The 20,895-nt window shown below is 40.8% G+C and overlaps 1 protein-coding gene across 1 annotated transcript in view; it reads right to left on the reverse strand.

The window, feature by feature from the left end:
- The window catches only part of AVEN (apoptosis and caspase activation inhibitor), a 203,379-nt gene that overhangs the window by 3,104 nt on the left and 179,380 nt on the right, over positions 1 to 20,895 (reverse strand). Inside the window, exons 3-4 of the mRNA XM_024118375.3 lie at positions 7,416 to 7,486; positions 1,443 to 1,538 (exon numbers count right to left, since the gene is read on the reverse strand). Coding sequence (XP_023974143.1) covers positions 1,443 to 1,538; positions 7,416 to 7,486 — 167 coding nt within the window. The remainder of the gene's footprint in view (positions 1 to 1,442; positions 1,539 to 7,415; positions 7,487 to 20,895) is intronic.

Below are 20,895 nucleotides of genomic sequence, written 5' to 3' on the forward strand. Positions count from 1 at the left end.
AGTCCAGGGTGATTCCCCATCAGAGGCAAATGCTATCCTCTCTACTCCTCTGCCCCTAAGTGTCCTCCAGCCCTGAGTTCTACTTGCTGCCCTAAATTTGACGTAAGTGCCACAGAGACAACTGGGTGGATACCCACTGACGCCTGCCTATGCTCAGGCTTAGCATCACATTCAACTGCAGGACAAAACTGATCATTTTAGTTGCTGGGATTCTATTTACAACTAGTACTGCCCAGGGTTTCACTTTTTAACAGAATCCAATCTAGCCACAGTTAAATTTCAAAGTTCCTTCTGGTATAGCCCTTGGGCCCCTCCTCTCTTAGCCGATTCAATGGCTCCTCTCTTAGCTACCTTACACTGATATCTCCCAAATTTATGTTTCCAACCCTTGATTCTGAACTATAAATTTCTATATCCAATTGACTAATATTTTCACTTTGACATCTCAGAAACAGAAACCCATAATGTCCAAGCCTCACCCTTCCTGATACTAGCTACCACTGAGTTGCACAGGCTGGAAAACCTAGAAAATTCTTTCCCTGCTCCCTCTCCATTTCCAGTATTTCACCAAGTCCTGTTAATTTTACTTTTGTAATACACCTCTTGGTAAAGTCCAGTTCCCTGCCATCTCTACCATCATTAGCCTGGTCCAAGCTACAGTATTACCCACCTGAACCGTGCAGTGGCCTCCTAATTTGCCTCCCCTCATCCACTCTACTTTTGCATGGGTGTGCATGTGCAGATTTACCCTAAACACAGACACCCCAATACAGTCCTCTCTCCATTCTGCAGCCAGAATGTTCTTTGTTACGGTTATGATTATTAGCACAGTTATTAATGCAGATCTGATTGGGTCACTCTTCTTCAAATCCCTACTCAAATGTTCTTATACTTTGGATCTCGGCTTATCTGTCACTTCTTCAGGAAAGCCATTCCTAATCACACCAAAGTCGATCAGGTTCACTATTACATATTCTCAACAGCATACTGTACTTCCCCCTCACAGGACTTATAATTTGATAACTTGATTAATACCTGTCTTTCCCAACAGATTAAGCTCCATGAGGGCAGGAACCATGCCTGTCTGTTCACCACTGTAACCTTAGTGCTTAACACCAAGCCTGGCACATAAACATTTTGAGTACAATACAAGGCAGACTCTATACTTTTACATTTCATTCAATTCTATTACATTTGATCCTTTAAAATGTTTCCAATATAAAATATAAATGAAATAAAAAAATATATAAAAATATAAAATTAAAAAAAAACCTTTAGAAAGTATTTCATTCTCCCTCAAAACTTTATGAAATTCTACCTGATACAGAACGCTCAGCTTGATTAAAGGAAAAGATGAGTCTGAAACATCCTGCAGGGGGATATTTTTCATTCTTCTCCTGCCCTAATTCATACCAGCCTCAGGATGCTGTCAGGGTTTTTACCTGGACCAATTCAGCAGCAACGTTGAGTCGGAGAGAGAGAGGCAGTTCTTGAAGGGCTCGAACCAATGACTCACAGTCCACATAAAATGCTGAATTCTGTATAAACAACACAAAAAGATAGATTATTTATCGAGATGATTACATATGACCTTTCAGAAATAAAAGAGCACAAGGTGATAGATAGTAACTGTAAATAAATCATCTATTACTTTTAGCTGGGGTAATCAGATCATAAATCACACTTGATATGGTTCTAATTTCTACCATCTCTGCATTAAGATAAGAAAAACCAACACCACCTTCTTGAGCCACAGCTCAGGCTGCCAGAGCAGCAGCAGGGTGGTGATCACCTCACATCAAGACTGCATGGAAACCTGGAACCTGTGGATGCTCTTGGAATTACGGAAAAAAATTCAAAGCACTTAATGAAATCTAACTGGACATCTCCCCCAGATTCAGATGGCTGGCCTTCAGGAGAGCAGGGAAGAGCTGTCTCAGCAGTCAGATGGGGATGACAGTCACAGCCAAAGAAGCCCATGAGGTATACGCTTTTCTCTCTTCCAACCAGAAAGCAGAGGATGGAAACTTACCCTCCAGCTGGCAGCACTTTGTGTGAGGCCAACACTCAAAGTCCCTAATAACTCCTTAGGGCTTTTAAGACCGCACGGCTCTACACGTGAACTTAAATATTCATCCAGCATTGTCAGCGTGCAGGGCGAAGATGGGATGTGGTCCCCTGTTCTAATCCTGGCATCATTCAGTTGGTCTGCACTGGCTGTCTGGCATTGTCTTTGTTTGTTTGTTAACTCCCCAGGTGAGTCTAACATGGAAACACAGTTGAGAATAACTTCCCATGCATAGACACAAAATCCCGTCCGGGCGATGCCCTCACAAATTGACCATATCTGAGAAAACGTTCCAGGTTATCGCATGACCGCTAACAGCTGTTTCTAGGTGCCCTGGCCACCCAAGAGAAGGAAAAACTAAAAGGTGGCTGCCACATTAGAGGCAGACACCACGGACCCCCTTGTCTACCAAGGACTATCACAGACCCAGGGAGAACCATGACTTACGCTGCAATCACTGAATTCAAGTTAGAGAAGCACACCCAGGGGTCATGGAGTCTAATCTCTAGTCCACTGTAAGGATGTCTCGGGTAGATGGGTTTATAATGACTGGAGGTGGGGAGTCATTCCTGGTGCTCTTAAGTAGAGTGCCAACACTAAATCCAGACCCACTCAAACCCCTGAGCCTCACAACAGCAGTACACAGGGATCAAAAGAAGCGATACAGCTTTTCAACTGCCCTTCTGCAAGTTTCCGGAGATGGCTAGCTCTAAGGTAAGCAAGGTTGGCAGCAGCAGATGTGGCCCCTCACCCTGGAAAAAAAAGGAACCTACATCTAAAAACATAGAGTATTTAGGGAGCAGGATGGAGGATAACAAAGCAGGAGAGTGGGAAATGCACTACATGTGCAGGCCTTGCCTCAGTCCTGCACTCAGCACATCAAGTGCTTGAGCAAGACCAGCATGGCCAGTCTTTGTTTCGAAGTTTGGAGAAGACCTCTCAAACCACTAGAAAAGTGTGATCCTGAATGCTTAACCCACGAGATCAGTCACCACATTACAAACTGGAAATCTCACCCTTCCCACTGCCAAGGTGTCTGCAAAGTCACCCGGGTAGACCCCCTGCTTTCAGCCTATAAAAGAGCGAGAACTTCCCGTCCACGATGCCTCTGCCAACCATTCACCTGCTGCTGTCTCAGCTCTCTAGAGAAGGCCCGCTGAGACGTGCTGGGGTCCAGCTAGAAGTGCCCAAACTTCCTCCCCGCTTTTGCATCATGTGTGACACGGCTACAAGGTATACCGTTAACAATGAAAAGTCTGTGAGATCCAGGGAATGGCCAGGCTGCGCTTATGTGCCGAGTCCCAAGTGATGGACCTTCAGCTGCTGGAGTGTCTCCGTTCCCCACGTCTCCAATTCCCACCCACCAGCCAAGGCCCAGGTGACAGGGCACCGCCTCCGTAACGACCTCAAGACACTTCAGCCCAGCACAGTGATTTCTCCTCGTCTCCCTGCAGCAGTCCTAGAGCCTAGAACCTACCATCAAACACCACCGTGTAAGAAGACATCCCCTTTTTTGTCACCAGTTTGTCCCCTAAAGGGCTAAAGCTGGAGGCCTTAGATATAAAGGGAGCTGAAGTGAATTGCTTGTAATGGTAAAGTGTGAATTGGAAAATATATTTAATTGGAATAACCACCATGAATTAGCTTTTTTGCTCCATGTTGTAAATAACTGGTGGGTCATCTCTACGTCCACCCGGCCAACCCTGACAGTCACTCACAGTTGGAGCGCGCAGCCTGGCCACCCCAGTGACTCCTCTCCTGCAGACTCGGAGGCTGGGAGCAGGAGGCCAGCCTTGACTGTTAGAACAGAGTCCCTCCACCCCACTTCTCCGCCATCAGTGTGTGCACAGACTCGGTGGTGAGAATCTATTCCTGAAGGTTCCTCCCTGTCCAGGAACCCAATCAGACTCCGAGTCTCAGTGTCTGTGTAAAGGTACACCATTTGGTGAGGAACGAACCTACTAGAAACTCCACTTACAGCCTCTGATCAGACCACTGCACCTTCCTCAAGAGCTACAGCACTCACCGTCCACATTCATTTGGGGACTCAGGGACCACGGGGACACTTTACAGTGGAAGTGCCCAGATCAGGCGACACTTTAGAGAAAGCTGGGGCGTTTTCCATGTACAGAGCGTCAGGCCTCATTCAGAACTGCGCTCTCAGGGGTGGGCCTGAGTGTCTGTTCCCTTAAGAGCCACGCACTCAGGAACCACGGCATGCCACCCAGTGCTCAGTGGTTGCTTGAGGAAGCTCTACTGACTAAATAAGTCACTAGTCAACACAACTGAAAAATGGAATGAAAAAAAAGCTTCAGATGATTTTCAAAAAATAATGGACCTATTTTTTTCACCCTCAGTTCTCCTCCCACCCATTCCCTCCTCACATGTCCCCACACTGTCCAAAGGACAGGGCTGAAAACCCCACTCATGGATCGAAGGGACCAACTCCCCTGCGGTAATGGGGCCAACACGGCTGAAGCAGGGACCCTGACTGCCGGGCCACGTTCCCCTCACCCTGCATGTGAGCCACAGAGACATGAAGGCAAGTCACAGGGACAGCACTGGGCCCTCTCCCATCAGGGTGCCCTTTGGGGCCTCCGCCAGGACCCACTGGCAAACTCTTGACTGCCTCATGTCACTGGCTGTGCTGGGGACAGGGGAGCACATGAGGAACAAATGATAGATAGATAGATAGACAGACAGGTAGACAGACAGATAGATTCTTCTCTTTTCTCTCTCAAGTAAGCAAAACTAAAGAGAACCGAGTGAGGAGAGATGTGGGACACAAAACAGTGCCGATGGCGAAGTGATGAATTCAGTTTGAGATGTGTCCTACTAATACCTCAACTCAAAGTGCCCACAATCAAGCCTGCCTTCTCTTGCTCCATCAATCATCACTGCTCACCTCATCAGCATGCTGGGAAGCTTAGCGCCCCTGAGAATCTTTCTTGTCCTCATGTCTCACGTCTGGCCCGTGACGCAATCTACCACGTCCTCCGCTGCAGGCCCATCTGCCAGTGAACCGTCTTCCCTCTCATGGCCCCTGCTGTCGGCCCACGTCCCCTCCCGTTCACCCAACGTAATATCCTCCTACCTGCTCTCCCAGCCTCCAGCCTCTGACCTGTTCAGTCCCTCCTTCCCAATATTGCAGAGGTCCAGTCTAGCCATTTCCGTTTTCTTGCTAAACAAAACTTTTGTTAACAAGTAACAGTAGTAGTGAGAGCTAATTTTGAGTGTTTCCTCTGTGTAAGGAACTGCACAGAAGGACTTTTATTTATAATCGAATGTAATCCTCATGACAACTCTGAGTTACATTTTATTATTAGTTCCATTTTATAGATGAGAACTAGGATTTACACTCAGGTTTGCGTTTCTGACGTCTATGCTCTGACCCACAGGCTAAACTGCCCCTAGATAAAAATGAACTCTGTGTAAGGAACTGCACAGAAGGACTTTTATTTATAATCGAATGTAATCCTCATGACAACTCTGAGTTACATTTTATTATTAGTTCCCTCTGTGTCAGGAACTGCACAGAAGGACATTTATAATCGAATGTAATCCTCATGACAACTCTGAGTTACATTTTATTATTAGTTCCATTTTATAGATGAGAACTAGGATTTACATTCAGGTTTGCGTTTCTGACGTCTATGCTCTGACCCACAGGCTAAACTGCCCCTAGATAAAAATGAAGACCAAATCACTGGTACTAAGTGGCCCAGACCAACCCTGGAAGCCGCCTCTTCTGAGAATCCACACTCCAGCTACACTCCAGCTATGCTCCCGACTCTGAGCACAGCCTGGTCTTTCAGATCTCCTCATCATTCTCCTGTTGTCCCCCAGACAGAACCTACCAGAACCATACTCATCCACCAAGGCCCATTCAAATGATCTTTATCCCATGCTCCTACTCTCAATCACTTCCAGCCCAAAGCAGCTTTCTCCCACAGTATTATGTTCATTCACTTATTATACCACTTATTTTATGTTGCATTCTTTTTCATTTATCATGTAAATATTTACCAACCATCTACTATGTGTCAGCCACTGTGCTAAGGTAAGGGGCCTAGGGCGATGAACAAGCATGGTCTCTGTCTCATTCATCTTCCAATAAGCTACATCTAATGAAATATCTAATAAAGAACATGTGTTTTGATAAATGAAGAACCTTAGAATTATTTGAAACTGTCAGGATAACAAAATGTTCTCTGATAGCCAACATGGTTCAAAGGAGTTGAAATGTGAGTTGTTTGGCTTTCACTGAATTCCTCCATGATCTGCGTTCGTCTGTTTACAACTTGCCCCAGAATTCTAAACCATACTCAGGTACATGCCCAAATGGACCCAAGCAAAAACAAATATTTTTAATTCCCCAATTTTTCTATATTATAAAACATACTCTTTGTACAGTGACAGGAAGTCATTTTACAAGTCACTTCCCTCCCCTCTGTCTTTAAGTCAACGTCCATCCCAAACAACTGAACGTGACGCCAGCCCACCTGGGGGTGTGAGCCACCTACTGTGTGTGTACTGAGCTGACAGCGAATGGGGAGGAAGGCCCCGCCCTTTACCTGTCAGGTCTGCTGCTAGGTCTCCTGTCTGAAGCTGTGGGCAGGCTGTCTGATCACTGTATCAGATAGTATGCTCCAGCCCCGGAGTCGGAAGCATATGCCACGCCAGCACTTACTCATTCTCTGCACATTTTAAAAAGGGTGAGAATACCTGTCATCTCTCGTACGGAAAGATTCAGTGAAATCCTGCCTGGAGAATCATCAAAACTCCATGGGAAGAAAATATGGCAGGAATAAGGCAAATAAAGTGTGTGGGTGTTATGGATTCACTGAAAGACTTCTATGATACTTGTTCTTATTTTAGAGCTTTATTCTCCTAATTATAGAAGAAGAGTTATTTAAAACTATAAAGTTTAGGATTTTCTTACCTAACACCAAAAACAGTGTGGGAGAAAAAAATTAATTCTCAAGCCTAAGATGAATTTTCACAGAAAGGGAAAAGAAGGAAGGCCAAATGGCAAAGTAATCCACTCAAAATCGTGACTATAAACTTTCAGCCCTGCAACCCAGTCTATATGAACTATAGTCATATATGAGCTATATAAGTAGTTCACATAGATGGCCAGGTATAAAGGTCAACTCCAGCTCCAAGAGCCTGTATAAGGTAAGCTCCCTGAAAACTTTCTGAGCAATTTAGGTAACTGAGGCTGAATTGTACATGAATTACTAGACTCTTCTCTATGTGAAGTCTCCATCTCAACAGCAATGTGAAAGGTGCTGGTCTTCAGCCTTGAGAAGAGCCAATCCACATTCCAGACACAGCCTCACCTCACCTGTTTGGGGCATGAAGCTTCACTATCCCACTCTTTCTCCTCGGCAAACCGGAACTGTGAGAAGGAGTCCCCTGGGAATAGAAAAAACATACAATTTTATGTCAAAGCTAAAGGAGAACACTCAGTTCTCTCAATTTCCCTTTGGGAGTAAAAGTGATGTTTCTGAAGAGCTGACCATCCCAAACTCAGTGATATCATTCAATAGAAGGTCCTGGCTTCTGCATCTTTCCACATCATCTGTGCCTAGTGGGTACTTGAAAATACTATTGGCAACTGTATTCATTGCTTCATTCAACTCTCAATAAGCCACCATCCTACATGCTTCTTGAGAGACAACTGAACAGTCCAGGCCTGCAGACATGGCCATCTCCCCATATTCAGCATATTTTCATCTCATCTGCTTAAGGTATGCAAGGAAACTTATATTTATGATTTTGGGGGTGGGCATAGCAGAAAAGGAAGGAGAAAAACAGAACTGAAGAAAAGCAGTTCTCAACTGATCCACAATATGACAGACTTAAAATATCTCTTTGAGGCGAGGTTACCAATCTCAATCAACACTCTAAAAATCACCTGGTTAGAATGTGAGATACAAAATAAAACTCAAAGAATGCATTAGATTAGTTAATGTGAATTATGGTGCACTGCTCTGAGCTCTTGCAATAAAGGAAAATGAATCAAAATAAACAAGCTTGACAGATGATTCCGTACAGCGAGCTTTGACACAAAGCTTATTTTGTAAATATGTACTTATCTGGTTATTTGCATTAAGAATAGCTGATTTATAAATAATTGTTTTCCACCTAGCTTTCAGGATCCTCCAAAATGTGATCCTACCTCATTAACCTACATTTGCTTCCTATTTCTTGACTTCCTGCTCCCGAGAGCCTCTTTTCACATTCTGAACGTACTTCATTTTCTACCCTATCCTCATTTCTTTTTTAATCCTTCTCCCTTGTCTGGAAGGCCCACACACTTCTACCCATTCATATCCTATTTATACTTTAAGACTCAGGTACAGGCCCACTTTCTCCTCCTATGATATCTCTCAGGTTATTTAACCACAGAATCCATTCTTTACTTCTAACTTAAAAGAGGGGGAAAAGAAGTGAAGAATTCTGAATTAAAGAGACCAAGATAAAATCACAATCTACACCATACCCCCAGCATTTCCAAAACACATGGATCATAACATTTTAACACTTGACAAGATCAAATTCTAGGTAAAAAAGACCAAGAACATCACTCTTTATCATGAGAAAGGGTAAAATCACTACCATTAGTCATTGGCAAATCAACTTGATCCCTCAAAAATTATGATATAAAGAACCTGAATAATATAATTAATAATGTCTGTGCATGTGGATGTATAGGTGTATTGTGATTATATGTGGGTAGTTTATAAATATTTGTGCAATATTAACATTTTAAAAGGATAATAGAAAGGCTACAAAAAAACCTTTAAAAAAATCCAAAAATGTAGCAGTCATACAAACCATATTTGCTGGTGATAAACATTTGTAGCACATATAGGCAAAGAGCCTGTCTCTTACATACAAAGAGAGCTTTTGCAAATCAATCAGAACAAAACCACCTAGTAGGAAAACAGGAAAAGGGGTGAGAATAAGAAATGCCAGCAGCTAATATATATATGAAATAGATCATGACTAAATTAAAAATCAATCCGGTAGATTTTTTAAACTTGGTCGAAGAGCTGAATGCCTTACTCAATAGTGTTATTTTTGGCATTCCTGAACTTCTATATTAAGAATGATCCTATGATTACATAGATCCTATAATATGTAACCAGTACAAGATAACAGTAATACAAACAAGGCATGCTCTATGTATTTATTTTTAATATCTGAATATTCCACTTCAAATACAGGTAAAATTCCAACAGTGGTTAAAATAGTTTGTTGCAAACCTATTCTCTTGCACTAAACAACTAAGAAACTGCCTCTCCCTCACTCCCTACAAAAAAAAAAGAAAAAAAAAATCTATCTGAAGACATTAGAGAGCTACCAAGACAGTCAGGGTGTGAGGGACAACAGTCCCAGATTGAAGAGAAGCACAAGGAGGTAAGTCTAGCATTTAGAACTACTTTTCCCTTTGAGGCATTTGTTAGTTTCCAAGGTGGTGCTGAGAGACTGAAAAACTGAGCATAAAGTAACAACCAGGACATTGTGAAGCTGCAGAGAGCTTCTGCTAGTCTTATGGTACTAGGTGGACAAAAATGGAGTTCATGGCCCATGGGAGAGGAAGAGTCCTAGAAAAATCAAGACTTTCGGGTGAGACCCCTGAGGACTACATCTTAGAAGTAAGGATCAAGGAGGAATAGGACAGTTTTACAAAGTCTGAGGCAAAGCAGTGAATCAGCTCAATCTCCGATTCTGACTAAAAGAAGCAAAAGTTAATCCTTTTTGGAGGAAAATGACATTATCAATAACCTAGAATTATCTCTACTATATTTTATACACAGTATCCAAAATTCAAGTGTATCAGGAGATGAGACCAAGATGACAGAAAACTAAGAGAGAGGGGAAAACAAACAAACAAACAAACAAAACCCAATCAAAAAATGGGCAGAAGACCTAAATAGACATTTCTCCAAAGAAGACATACAGATGGCCAAAAAGCACATGAAAAGATGCTCAACATTGCTAATTATTAGAGAAATGCAAATCAAAACTACAATGAGATATCACCTCACACCAGTCAGAATGGCCATCATCAAAATGTCTATAAACAATAAATGCTGGAGAGGGTGTGGAGAAAAGGAAACCCTCCTACCCTGTTGGTGGGAATGTAACTTGGTGCAGCCACTACAGAGAACAGTATGGAGTTTCCTTAAAAAACTAAGAATAGAATTACCATATAACCCAGCAATCCCACTTCTGGGCATATACCCAGAGAAAACCGTAATTCAAAAAGACACATGGCGCCCCAATGTTCATTGCAGCACTATTTACAATAGCCAAGAAATGGAAGTAACATAAATGGCCATCAACAGAGGAATGGATAGAGAAGATGTGGCACATATATACAATGGAATATTAGCCATAAAAAGGAAAAAAACTGGGTCATTTGTAGAGATGTGGATGCGCCTAGAGACTGTCATACAGAGCGAAGTCAGAAAGAAAAACAAATATCGTATATTAACGCATGTATGTGGAATCTGGAAAAATGGTATAGATGATCTTATTTGCAAAGCAGAAATAGAGACACAGACTTAGAGAACAAACATGGCTATCAAGGGTGGGGGTGGGATGAACTGGGAGATTGGGATTGACGTATATACACTATTGATACTGTGTATAAAATAGATAACTAATGAGAATCTACTGTATAGCTCAGGGAACTCTACTTAATGCTCTGTGGTGATCTAAATGGGAAGGAAATCCAAAAAAGAGGGGATATATGTATATGTATAGCTGATTCACTTTTCCTTACAGTAGAAACCAACACAACATTGTAAAGCAACTATACTCCAATAAAAATTAATTTAAAAAAAACCCTAAAAATAGAGTTGCCATATGATCCAGCAATCCCACTCCTGGGCATATATCCAGAGAAAACCATAATTCAAAAAGATACATGCACCCCAATGTTCACTGCAGCACTGTTTACAATAGCCAAGACATGGAGGCCCCTAAGGTCCAGTGACAGATGAATGGATAAAGAAGATGTAGTACATACATACAATGGAATATTACTCAGCCATTAAAAAGAATGAAATATGCCATTTGCAGTAACATGGATGGACCTAGAGATTATCATACTAAGTGAAGTCAAATAGAGAAAGACAAATATTATATGATATTGCTTATATGCAGAATCTAAAAAAAATGATACAAATGAACTTATTTACAAAACAGAAACAGACTCACAGACTTAGAAAACAAACTTATGGTTACCAAAGGGTCAAGGGTTGGGGGGAGGGATAAACTGGGAGTTTGGGGACATATAAACACTACTATATTAAAAATAGATAACTAACAAGGACCTACTATATAGCACAGGGAACTCTGCTCAATATTATGTAATAACCTAAATGGGAAAAGAATTTTAAAAAGAATATATATATATATGTATATGTATAAGTGAATCACTTTGCTGTACATTTGAAAATAACACAACATTGTAAATCAACTATAGTCCAATATAAAATAAAAATAATTTTTTAAAAAAGAGACAATAGAAAAAAATCCAGTTATCAGACCTGGATCTTATGATTTGCAATGTAAAATTTTCAAAAATAGGAAAAACTATAAAATCACAATGACATCCATGAAGTCATTTTTTTTTCCTTTTCCATTATGGTTTATTACAGGATATTGAATATAGTTCCCTGTGCTATACAGTAGGACCTTGTTGTTTATTTATTTTGTATATATAATTGTTTGTATCTGCTAATCCCAAACTCCTAATTTATCCCTCCCCCACCCCTTTCCCCTTTGGTAAACATAAGTTTGTTTGTTTGTTTTTACAAATTTATTTATTTATTTATTTATTTTTGGCTGTGCTGGGTCTTCGTTGCTGTGCGTGGGCTTTCTCTAGTTGCGGCGAGTGGGAGCTACTCTTTGTTGTGATGCACGGGCTTCTCATTGCGGTGGCTTTTCTTGTTGTGGAGCACGGGCTCTAGGCACGCGGGCTTCAGTAGCTGTGGCACGTGGGCTCAGTAGTTGTGGCTCGCGGGCTCTAGAGCACAGGCTCAGTATTTGTGGCGCACGGGCTTAGTTGATCCGCAGCATGTGGGATCTTCCCAGACCAGGGATCAAACCCGTGTCCCCTGCATTGGCAGGCAGATTCTTATTCACTGCGCCACCAGGGAAGTCCCCATAAGTTTGTTTTCTATGTCTGTGAATGTTTTTGTTTTATAAATGAATTCATCTGTATCATATATATATATATATATTTTTTTTTTTTTTTTTTTTTTTTTTGTGGTATGCGGGCCTCCCTCTGTTGTGGCCTCTCCCGTTGCGGAGCACAGGCTCCGGACGCGCATTCTATGTCTGTGAATGTTTCTGTTTTATAAATGAATTCATCTGTATCATATTTTTTTTTTTTTTTTTTTTTTTTTGTGGTATGCGGGCCTCCCTCTGCTGCGGCCTCTCCCGTTGCGGAGCACAGGCTCCGGACGCGCAGGCCCAGCGGCCATGGCTCACGGGCCCAGCCGCTCCGCGGCATGTGGGATCCTCCCAGACCGGGGCGCGAACCCGGTTCCCCTGCATCGGCAGGCGGACGCGCAACCGCTGCGCCACCAGGGAAGCCCCTGTATCATATTTTAGATTCCACGTAAGTGACATCATATGGTAATTGTCTTTCTCTTTCTGACCATGAAGTTATTCTTGATTGATACAAAATAAAGTATTCACATAAAAAAATACAAAGAAAAGAAGAAAATGTTTGAGAAAAATAAGGTACTTTAAGCACATTTTGTTTATAGTAGTTGAACTCCAAAACAACACAATTTAAAAATCCTAATAAAGTACATAGAGGCTAATTTTGAAAAATAAGCTGGTTAAATGACTATTAAAGAAAGTCAACCTCTCTAATCCTCTCATTGAAGATGAAAGTGTGTCCAGACTTGTCAAAATTATGACTCCTGGAGTCAAGAGTACTTCTGGAAAACATGTTACCAAAATTCTCTTCTTATACTGAGACATGTACAGAACAATGGTCGTATTAGTAAACATGCTACTCCTATATCTTGTACATCAGACATTTGGACGTGCAGGAACAATTGAAGACTTCCATTAAATAACAGTGTGGTGCATTCACAATGCATTCAATTCTGCTCCTGCTTTATTCTCTGGCTGAGAGAGTTCCTGTCTCTCACACTAACAGAATGAATCAGAATGAAGAAGTATAGAATGGAACCCAGTGAAGAACAGGGAAAGCCAACTATTGTTGACAATGGAACAAACATGGTGAAATGTGTCTTACAAGTCATAAGCATTCAAAGTTTTGGTCACACTCACCAGCTGTGTGTTCAGAAAGTAATTATAGCACAGTTTAATGAACAGAACCAGAAAGCATAAAAGGAGTATAACACTTTCCTCCTCCTTCAGCCAAAGACTAATTTCACATTTTTCCTACATAATAAAAAGTCCCATGTTATTCTATTCCAACAAAGCTGAAGTTGGTGGACATGCAATGAAAGCTGAGATACAGGCGATATTGAAACAATTCTGTATATCTTAAGAGTCAACAACATTGCTCTACTGCCACATTTCTGGAGCCAAAATTAATGATGGATTTTTTTCAATCAACTCATTGTATAAAGCAGCAAAAATATTAGAAAGTTAGATATATGTGATCTTAAGTATGCTTCTGAAAATAATCAGAAAGAATGTTTCAAGCAGTGCACAATGCACATGAAAAGATGTTCAACATTGCTAATTATTAGAGAAATGCAAATCAAAACTACAATGAGATATCATCTGACACCAGTCAGATTGGCCATGATTAAAAAGTCTACAAATAATAAATGCTGGAGAGGGTGTGGAGAAAAGGGAACCCTCCTACACTCTTGGTGGGAATGTAACTTGGTACAGCCACGATGGAGAACAGCATGGAGGTTCCTTAAAAAACTAAAAGTAGAACTACCATATGAGCCTGCAGTCCCACTCCTAGGCATACATCTGGAGAAAACTCTAATTCAAAAAGATACATACACCTCAATGTTCACAGCAGCACTGTGTACAATAGCTAAGACATGGAAGCAACCTAAATGTCCATTGACAGATAAATGGATAAAGAAGATGTGGTGTGTGTGTGTGTGTGTGTATACACACACACACACACACACCACATCTTCTTTATCCATTTATCTGTCAATGGACATTTAGGTTGCTTCCATGTCTTAGCTATTGTACACAGTGCTGCTGTGAACATTGAGGTGTATGTATCTTTTTGAATTAGAGTTTTCTCCAGATGTATGCCTACCAAAGAGGAAAGGCTGGGGGAGGATAAATTAGGAGTTTGGGATTAGCAGATACAAACTATTATATATAAAATAAACAACAAGGTCCTATTGCATAGCACAGGGAACTATATTCAACATCTTGTAATAAACCATAATGGAAAAGAATATGGGAAAAAAAAGCAGTGTACAATGCTTCAATTTGGGGGATTCCTTCAATGAAACTCATGATCATCAAACAAATCTCCAAGTCTAGCAGTTAATGAGGAGATAAGTCTTCACCTAGCCTATTACCCAGTCTTTAACTAGTTACTCTTAGAGAAGACAAATTTAATTGCGAGGGGCACCGTTACCCTCGACTATTCTGGCAGAACTAGCCAAAGAGTACTGTGCTCCTCTACCTACCTCAGGCAGCTACCATCTATTTAGTATCATGAATGTGTAGGATGGTACAGTGACTGCAGGAACAATCTAACAGCAGACAGTGGTGAGAAATGAGAATGCCTGTATACTGTCAAAAGTAAATCTGGCCACTAATAACTTTTATAATAACATTTCAATAGTTTTGTTGAAATTTCAGATTTTTTTTCATGTATTCCAGCACATCCATTCTATGACAGTGATATTTAGCTTTAGCTTCAGCTGAATATGATTCAACACTTGACCTTCTGGCCAAAATGTATATTTAATCTGCCTCCAATAGTGAATTACTAACATTCTATGAGGTCATTTTAAAAATACAATAGTTTATGTAATGTACAGTATGGTGACTATAGTTAATAATACTGTACTGCATAACTGAAACTTGCTAAGAGAGTAGATCTTAAAAGTTCTTCGGCTACCCTGGTGGCACAGAGGTTAAGAATCCGCCTGCCAATGCAGGGGACACGGGTTTGATCCCTGGCCCAGGAAGATCCCACATGCCGTGGAGCAACTAAGCCTGTGCGCCACAACTACTGAGCCTGCACTCCACAACTACTGAGTCCACGCGCCACAACTACTGAAGCCCGCACGCCTAGAGCCCGTGCTCCGCAACAAGAGAAGCCACCGCAATGAGAAGCCCACGTAGCTCAACGAAGAGTAGCCCTGTAGTGCAACGAGGAGTCGCCCCCGCTCACCCCAACTAGAGAAAGCCCGTGCACAGCAACGAAGACCCAACACAGCCAAAAATAAAAACAAATTTTTTTTAAAAAGATGTGTGCTTTATTTAAAAAAAAGTTCTCATCACAAGAAAAATAAAATTGTAACTATGTATGGTGATGGATGTTAACTAGACTTATCGTGGTGATCATTTTACAATATATACAAATGTTGAATCATGATATTGTACACCTGAAAATAATGTTATATATCAACTATACCTAAATTTAAAAAAAAATGTAATTTTATATGTACTGACAAATGGAAAGATGCCCATTATCTCAACTGTTAACATGAAAAAAATCAAGTTTTAGTACAGTATGAATAAGATATATATATACACACACACACATGTGTGTGTGTGTGTGTATATACACACACACACATATATACACAATGGAATATTACTCAGCCATAAAAAAGAATGAAATAATGTCATTTGCAGCAACATGGATGGACCTAGAGATGATCATACTAAGTAAGTCAGACAGAGAAAGACAAATACCACATGATATCACTTATATGTGGACTCTTAAAAAATTGATACAAATAAACTTATTTACAAAACAGACAGACAGAAACAGACTCAGACGTAGCAAACAGACTTGTGGTTACCAAAGAGGAAAGGCTGGGGGAGGATAAATTAGGAGTTTGGGATTAGCAGATACAAACTATTATATATAAAATAAACAACAAGGTCCTATTGCATAGCACAGGGAACTATATTCAACATCTTGTAATAAACCATAATGGAAAAGAATATGGGAAAAAAAAGCAGTGTACAATGCTTCAATTTGGGGGATTCCTTCAATGAAACTCATGATCATCAAACAAATCTCCAAGTCTAGCAGTTAATGAGGAGATAAGTCTTCACCTAGCCTATTACCCAGTCTTTAACTAGTTACTCTTAGAGAAGACAAATTTAATTGCGAGGGGCACCGTTACCCTCGACTATTCTGGCAGAACTAGCCAAAGAGTACTGTGCTCCTCTACCTACCTCAGGCAGCTACCATCTATTTAGTATCATGAATGTGTAGGATGGTACAGTGACTGCAGGAACAATCTAACAGCAGACAGTGGTGAGAAATGAGAATGCCTGTATACTGTCAAAAGTAAATCTGGCCACTAATAACTTTTATAATAACATTTCAATAGTTTTGTTGAAATTTCAGATTTTTTTTCATGTATTCCAGCACATCCATTCTATGACAGTGATATTTAGCTTTAGCTTCAGCTGAATATGATTCAACACTTGACCTTCTGGCCAAAATGTATATTTAATCTGCCTCCAATAGTGAATTACTAACATTCTATGAGGTCATTTTAAAAATACAATAGTTTATGTAATGTACAGTATGGTGACTATAGTTAATAATACTGTACTGCATAACTGAAACTTGCTAAGAGAGTAGATCTTAAAAGTTCTTCGGCTACCCTGGTGGCACAGAGGTTAAGAATCCGCCTGCCAATGCAGGGGACACGGGTTTGATCCCTGGCCCAGGAAGATCCCACATGCCGTGGAGCAACTAAGCCTGTGCGCCACAACTACTGAGCCTGCACTCCACAACTACTGAGTCCACGCGCCACAACTACTGAAGCCCGCACGCCTAGAGCCCGTGCTCCGCAACAAGAGAAGCCACCGCAATGAGAAGCCCACGTAGCTCAACGAAGAGTAGCCCTGTAGCGCAACGAGGAGTCGCCCCCGCTCACCCCAACTAGAGAAAGCCCGTGCACAGCAACGAAGACCCAACACAGCCAAAAATAAAAACAAATTTTTTTTAAAAAGATGTGTGCTTTATTTAAAAAAAAGTTCTCATCACAAGAAAAATAAAATTGTAACTATGTATGGTGATGGATGTTAACTAGACTTATCGTGGTGATCATTTTACAATATATACAAATGTTGAATCATGATATTGTACACCTGAAAATAATGTTATATATCAACTATACCTAAATTTAAAAAAAAATGTAATTTTATATGTACTGACAAATGGAAAGATGCCCATTATCTCAACTGTTAACATGAAAAAAATCAAGTTTTAGTACAGTATGAATAAGATATATATATACACACACACACACATATATACACACACACCTATGAACACACTATATATACACATATATGTGTGTATCTATCACAAAAATATTAATATATGCATAGAAATAAGTGGAGATCATTAGATACCAATTTTAAGAATGATTCTCTTTCAGAGGGCGGGATTGAAGGAGACTTCCTTTCTGCATAATATATTTTCCAGTTGAATTTTCCTTTGTAAACAACAAACACATGTGTTTTTTGGAACTGAGCCAAACAGAAGTAAGGAAATCTAGAAACAAAGCTGAAACGTCTTAAGGGCAAAGACCATCTCAGAATGCCTTTAAGACAAAACATCCATAGATCTCAAAAGCTGGAACACCAGATGTCATTCATTCTAACCCTCACTTTATAGAACAGTAAAGAGCCTTAGGTCAGGAGAGACTCAATGGCCTGATCAGCCAATTAACGGCTGGACACCAAGACCTCTTGGCTCCTAACATCCATTATTATACCTATAACTAACAAAGCTCTTTCCACTATTTCCACTAGGCTTCTCAGCCATCTGAGTTCCCTAAGACAATACAGATACTCAATAAATATTTTATGACATCCGATATACTACTATTTGACATGCTGACAATGTCTGAAGATATGAAAATCCAAAAACAAAGAATTCCTCATTTTAGGAAAGGAATCATTTCAGGGATTCCTTTAAATAAGTACTTTTAAAAAATAAGAGTGTCTTTATAGCCCTCTAAGTATTCTAATAGGGATGGAGTCAGAGAAATAAAGGTGATACACCAACTGTCGCTGTGTGGATGATACCCAGGATTCTCACTCTGCCTAATTTCTCAAAACTAGTCTAACACAAGTCTCAGGATCAGTGACAAGGTGGACACTAAACTTGCTAGAGTTCCACAATACCAACAAACTATCAAAAAACTTACACTTTAGTCATAAATAAGACAGCTTTGAATTTTAGGCTTACTCCTTCAGCCACATCAACAAAAAAGAGCTTTCAGCCAAATAAAAGAACTTAACCGTAAAGCTCTTCAGTGGAAGTTCAGGTGGGATGACAAGGAACAATCTTTATCTGAGCAAAGAAACCTGCAAAGACTTTTGGTCTCAACGATACAGATCAGATGTATACAAAGAGTGAGCGTGAAAAGATGGAGAATGTGCCCAAGCCTAAAAATACCCAGCTCCAATGATCTGGGAGTGGCAGTTCCCATAACTGACATCTGCCCTAGGTATTTGGATCTTTTCCTTATAAAACTGGCCCAGACCGTTGTGGTACGTCCTTTCGGAAACCAGCTCTAGAAAGCAAGAGGAATGTAGCACTATTTCTGGATGAGTACTTCATTTTAAGCTCCATTTTCCTGGCTCTTCTTTATCATGATCACCTTCCTTTAAATCCTCCACAGCCCTTAGAATATGCCCTTAAGCAGGACACCATGTCTATGGGAAATCACAACTTTATAGGTTGACAGGTTCACCGTCTTCATAGAAAGACACTATGTCTCAATGGTCAACACCATGGCTGCTATAGAAAATGAAACATACCCTTTCTTCTCTCTCATCTCTCTCATTTCTCTAGCTCATCTATGGGACATGGAATATTTGGAAGGTCCGGGGAGATCCTAAGTCCACAGGCTGACACAGATCAATCCAGAGACAATCTACAGTTCAGCCTACAGGATATAAAAAGTCCTTACTACCCCCCCATTTTCTAGCTTCCACGGATGAGCCTTTCTAGATGCAGATGTCAAGCACTTCAATATTTACCCTAAAACAAAGCAACAGCTAACATTTTGGTCTTTGTGAGGAAGATCATACAAGCCACGGTGGTGATGAATTTAAAAAGTTAGGTTGAGCCAAAAGAACATGAGAGGTAAGAAAATTCTCTCCTGCTCAACAGTGACCTATAATTAGCTTTCTCACCAGGTGTGCGGCCCCAAAGGCCCCTGAGCATCAAATATCCACATTGAGCCTAATAGGATGTGCCTATCTTCCCAATACCCCTAAAAAGTGCTTCCCCATCTGCATGGATTACGTTGAAGGAAAAGCCAAATATAGTCAGGTACCATAGAAGGGTTCTAGGCTTTATGAGTGAAGGATGATGCTGACATTCTGGAATTTAGAATCTAACTTGTTTCCCCCAAAATAGTTGTCAAATATTCTGTGTTAACCCTGTACTACAGTAGACAATCTAGTAAAATTTCTCCGATCAATGGTTTTCAGAAACAAGGCCAACATCAAACCCTGGCACCGAACTCCAAGATGACAGCAAATTTTTAGACAAGGCTGAATAAATAAAAGAATATAAAGATGAATCCTCAACACTCATGGTGTATATTTCCTCAAAAACTATTTAGTCCACCTAACAGCTTGTTTTTTATTTATAGCCTATCTGACACCCAAAATGTTGACTTTGTTGGTTACTGCAGCTGATGGAACCATCAAACATATAATCTAAGGTTCCAGGTCTAATACCTTAAGGAGTAGACTACCCTTTAATCCCATCAGCAATCTTGCAAGGGCACACGATTCACTTCCAGAGGGAGTAGGTGAGAAAGAAAAGTCAGATCAATGCCAAATCGTCATTATCTGGAAAACAGTCTGTATCAGTAGGATGCCATGCAGATTCAAACACACACTCGCACACACTTCAGTACGGGACAGAAAAAGCACAGTCCCACTAGGACAACGACACTCTCCAAAGGTCACTGCAAAACTCTCAGTAACTTGGGTCCCACAGTGGAGTCAAACTTTCCCTGAACTTCCTGGCCCATCATCCATTCCTCCTTAAAATTTCATTTTCTTTCCTATACTGAGTACTTTTTTGAAAGTCAATTTATCCCTATCACCACTTACATCTCTCAAACATGGTATTTTCTACCTTAATCTGCCCAAGTTTTCTTCTTGCAATTAAAAGTATTCCATCCATGTGAATGTTAATAATTTAAATCCCCAAACACTAATCCCATGATGAAGCAGATGGCTCAAAGCATGCCCTCAGAGAATACTGTGGGGTTTGTGACAGAAAATGTCTGAAGCCCTTTCTATCAGGAATATGAAGCCTTTTCTTTTTTAAAACTCTTAATTCTAGCTTTCGAGTACGCCTGCAATGAGTTTGGTAAGGCAACATCTCCCCAGAGGAAACTCATGAGCAGAGGCCTCAGGACAGAAGGAAGTTTGGCCATTGGAGGAGCAGAGAGGGCAGGCCAGTATGACTCGAGCACAGTGAAGGATGAAGAGGCAAGAAGAGAGTGAAGGGCTTCCCTGGTGGCGCAGCGGTTGAGAGTCCGCCTGCCGATTCAGGGGACGCGGGTTCGTGCCCTGTTCCGGGAAGATCCCACATGCCGCGG

This window comes from Physeter macrocephalus, chromosome 11 (genome assembly GCF_002837175.3).
Source record: "Physeter macrocephalus isolate SW-GA chromosome 11, ASM283717v5, whole genome shotgun sequence".
Classification (NCBI taxonomy): Eukaryota; Metazoa; Chordata; class Mammalia; order Artiodactyla; family Physeteridae; genus Physeter; species Physeter macrocephalus.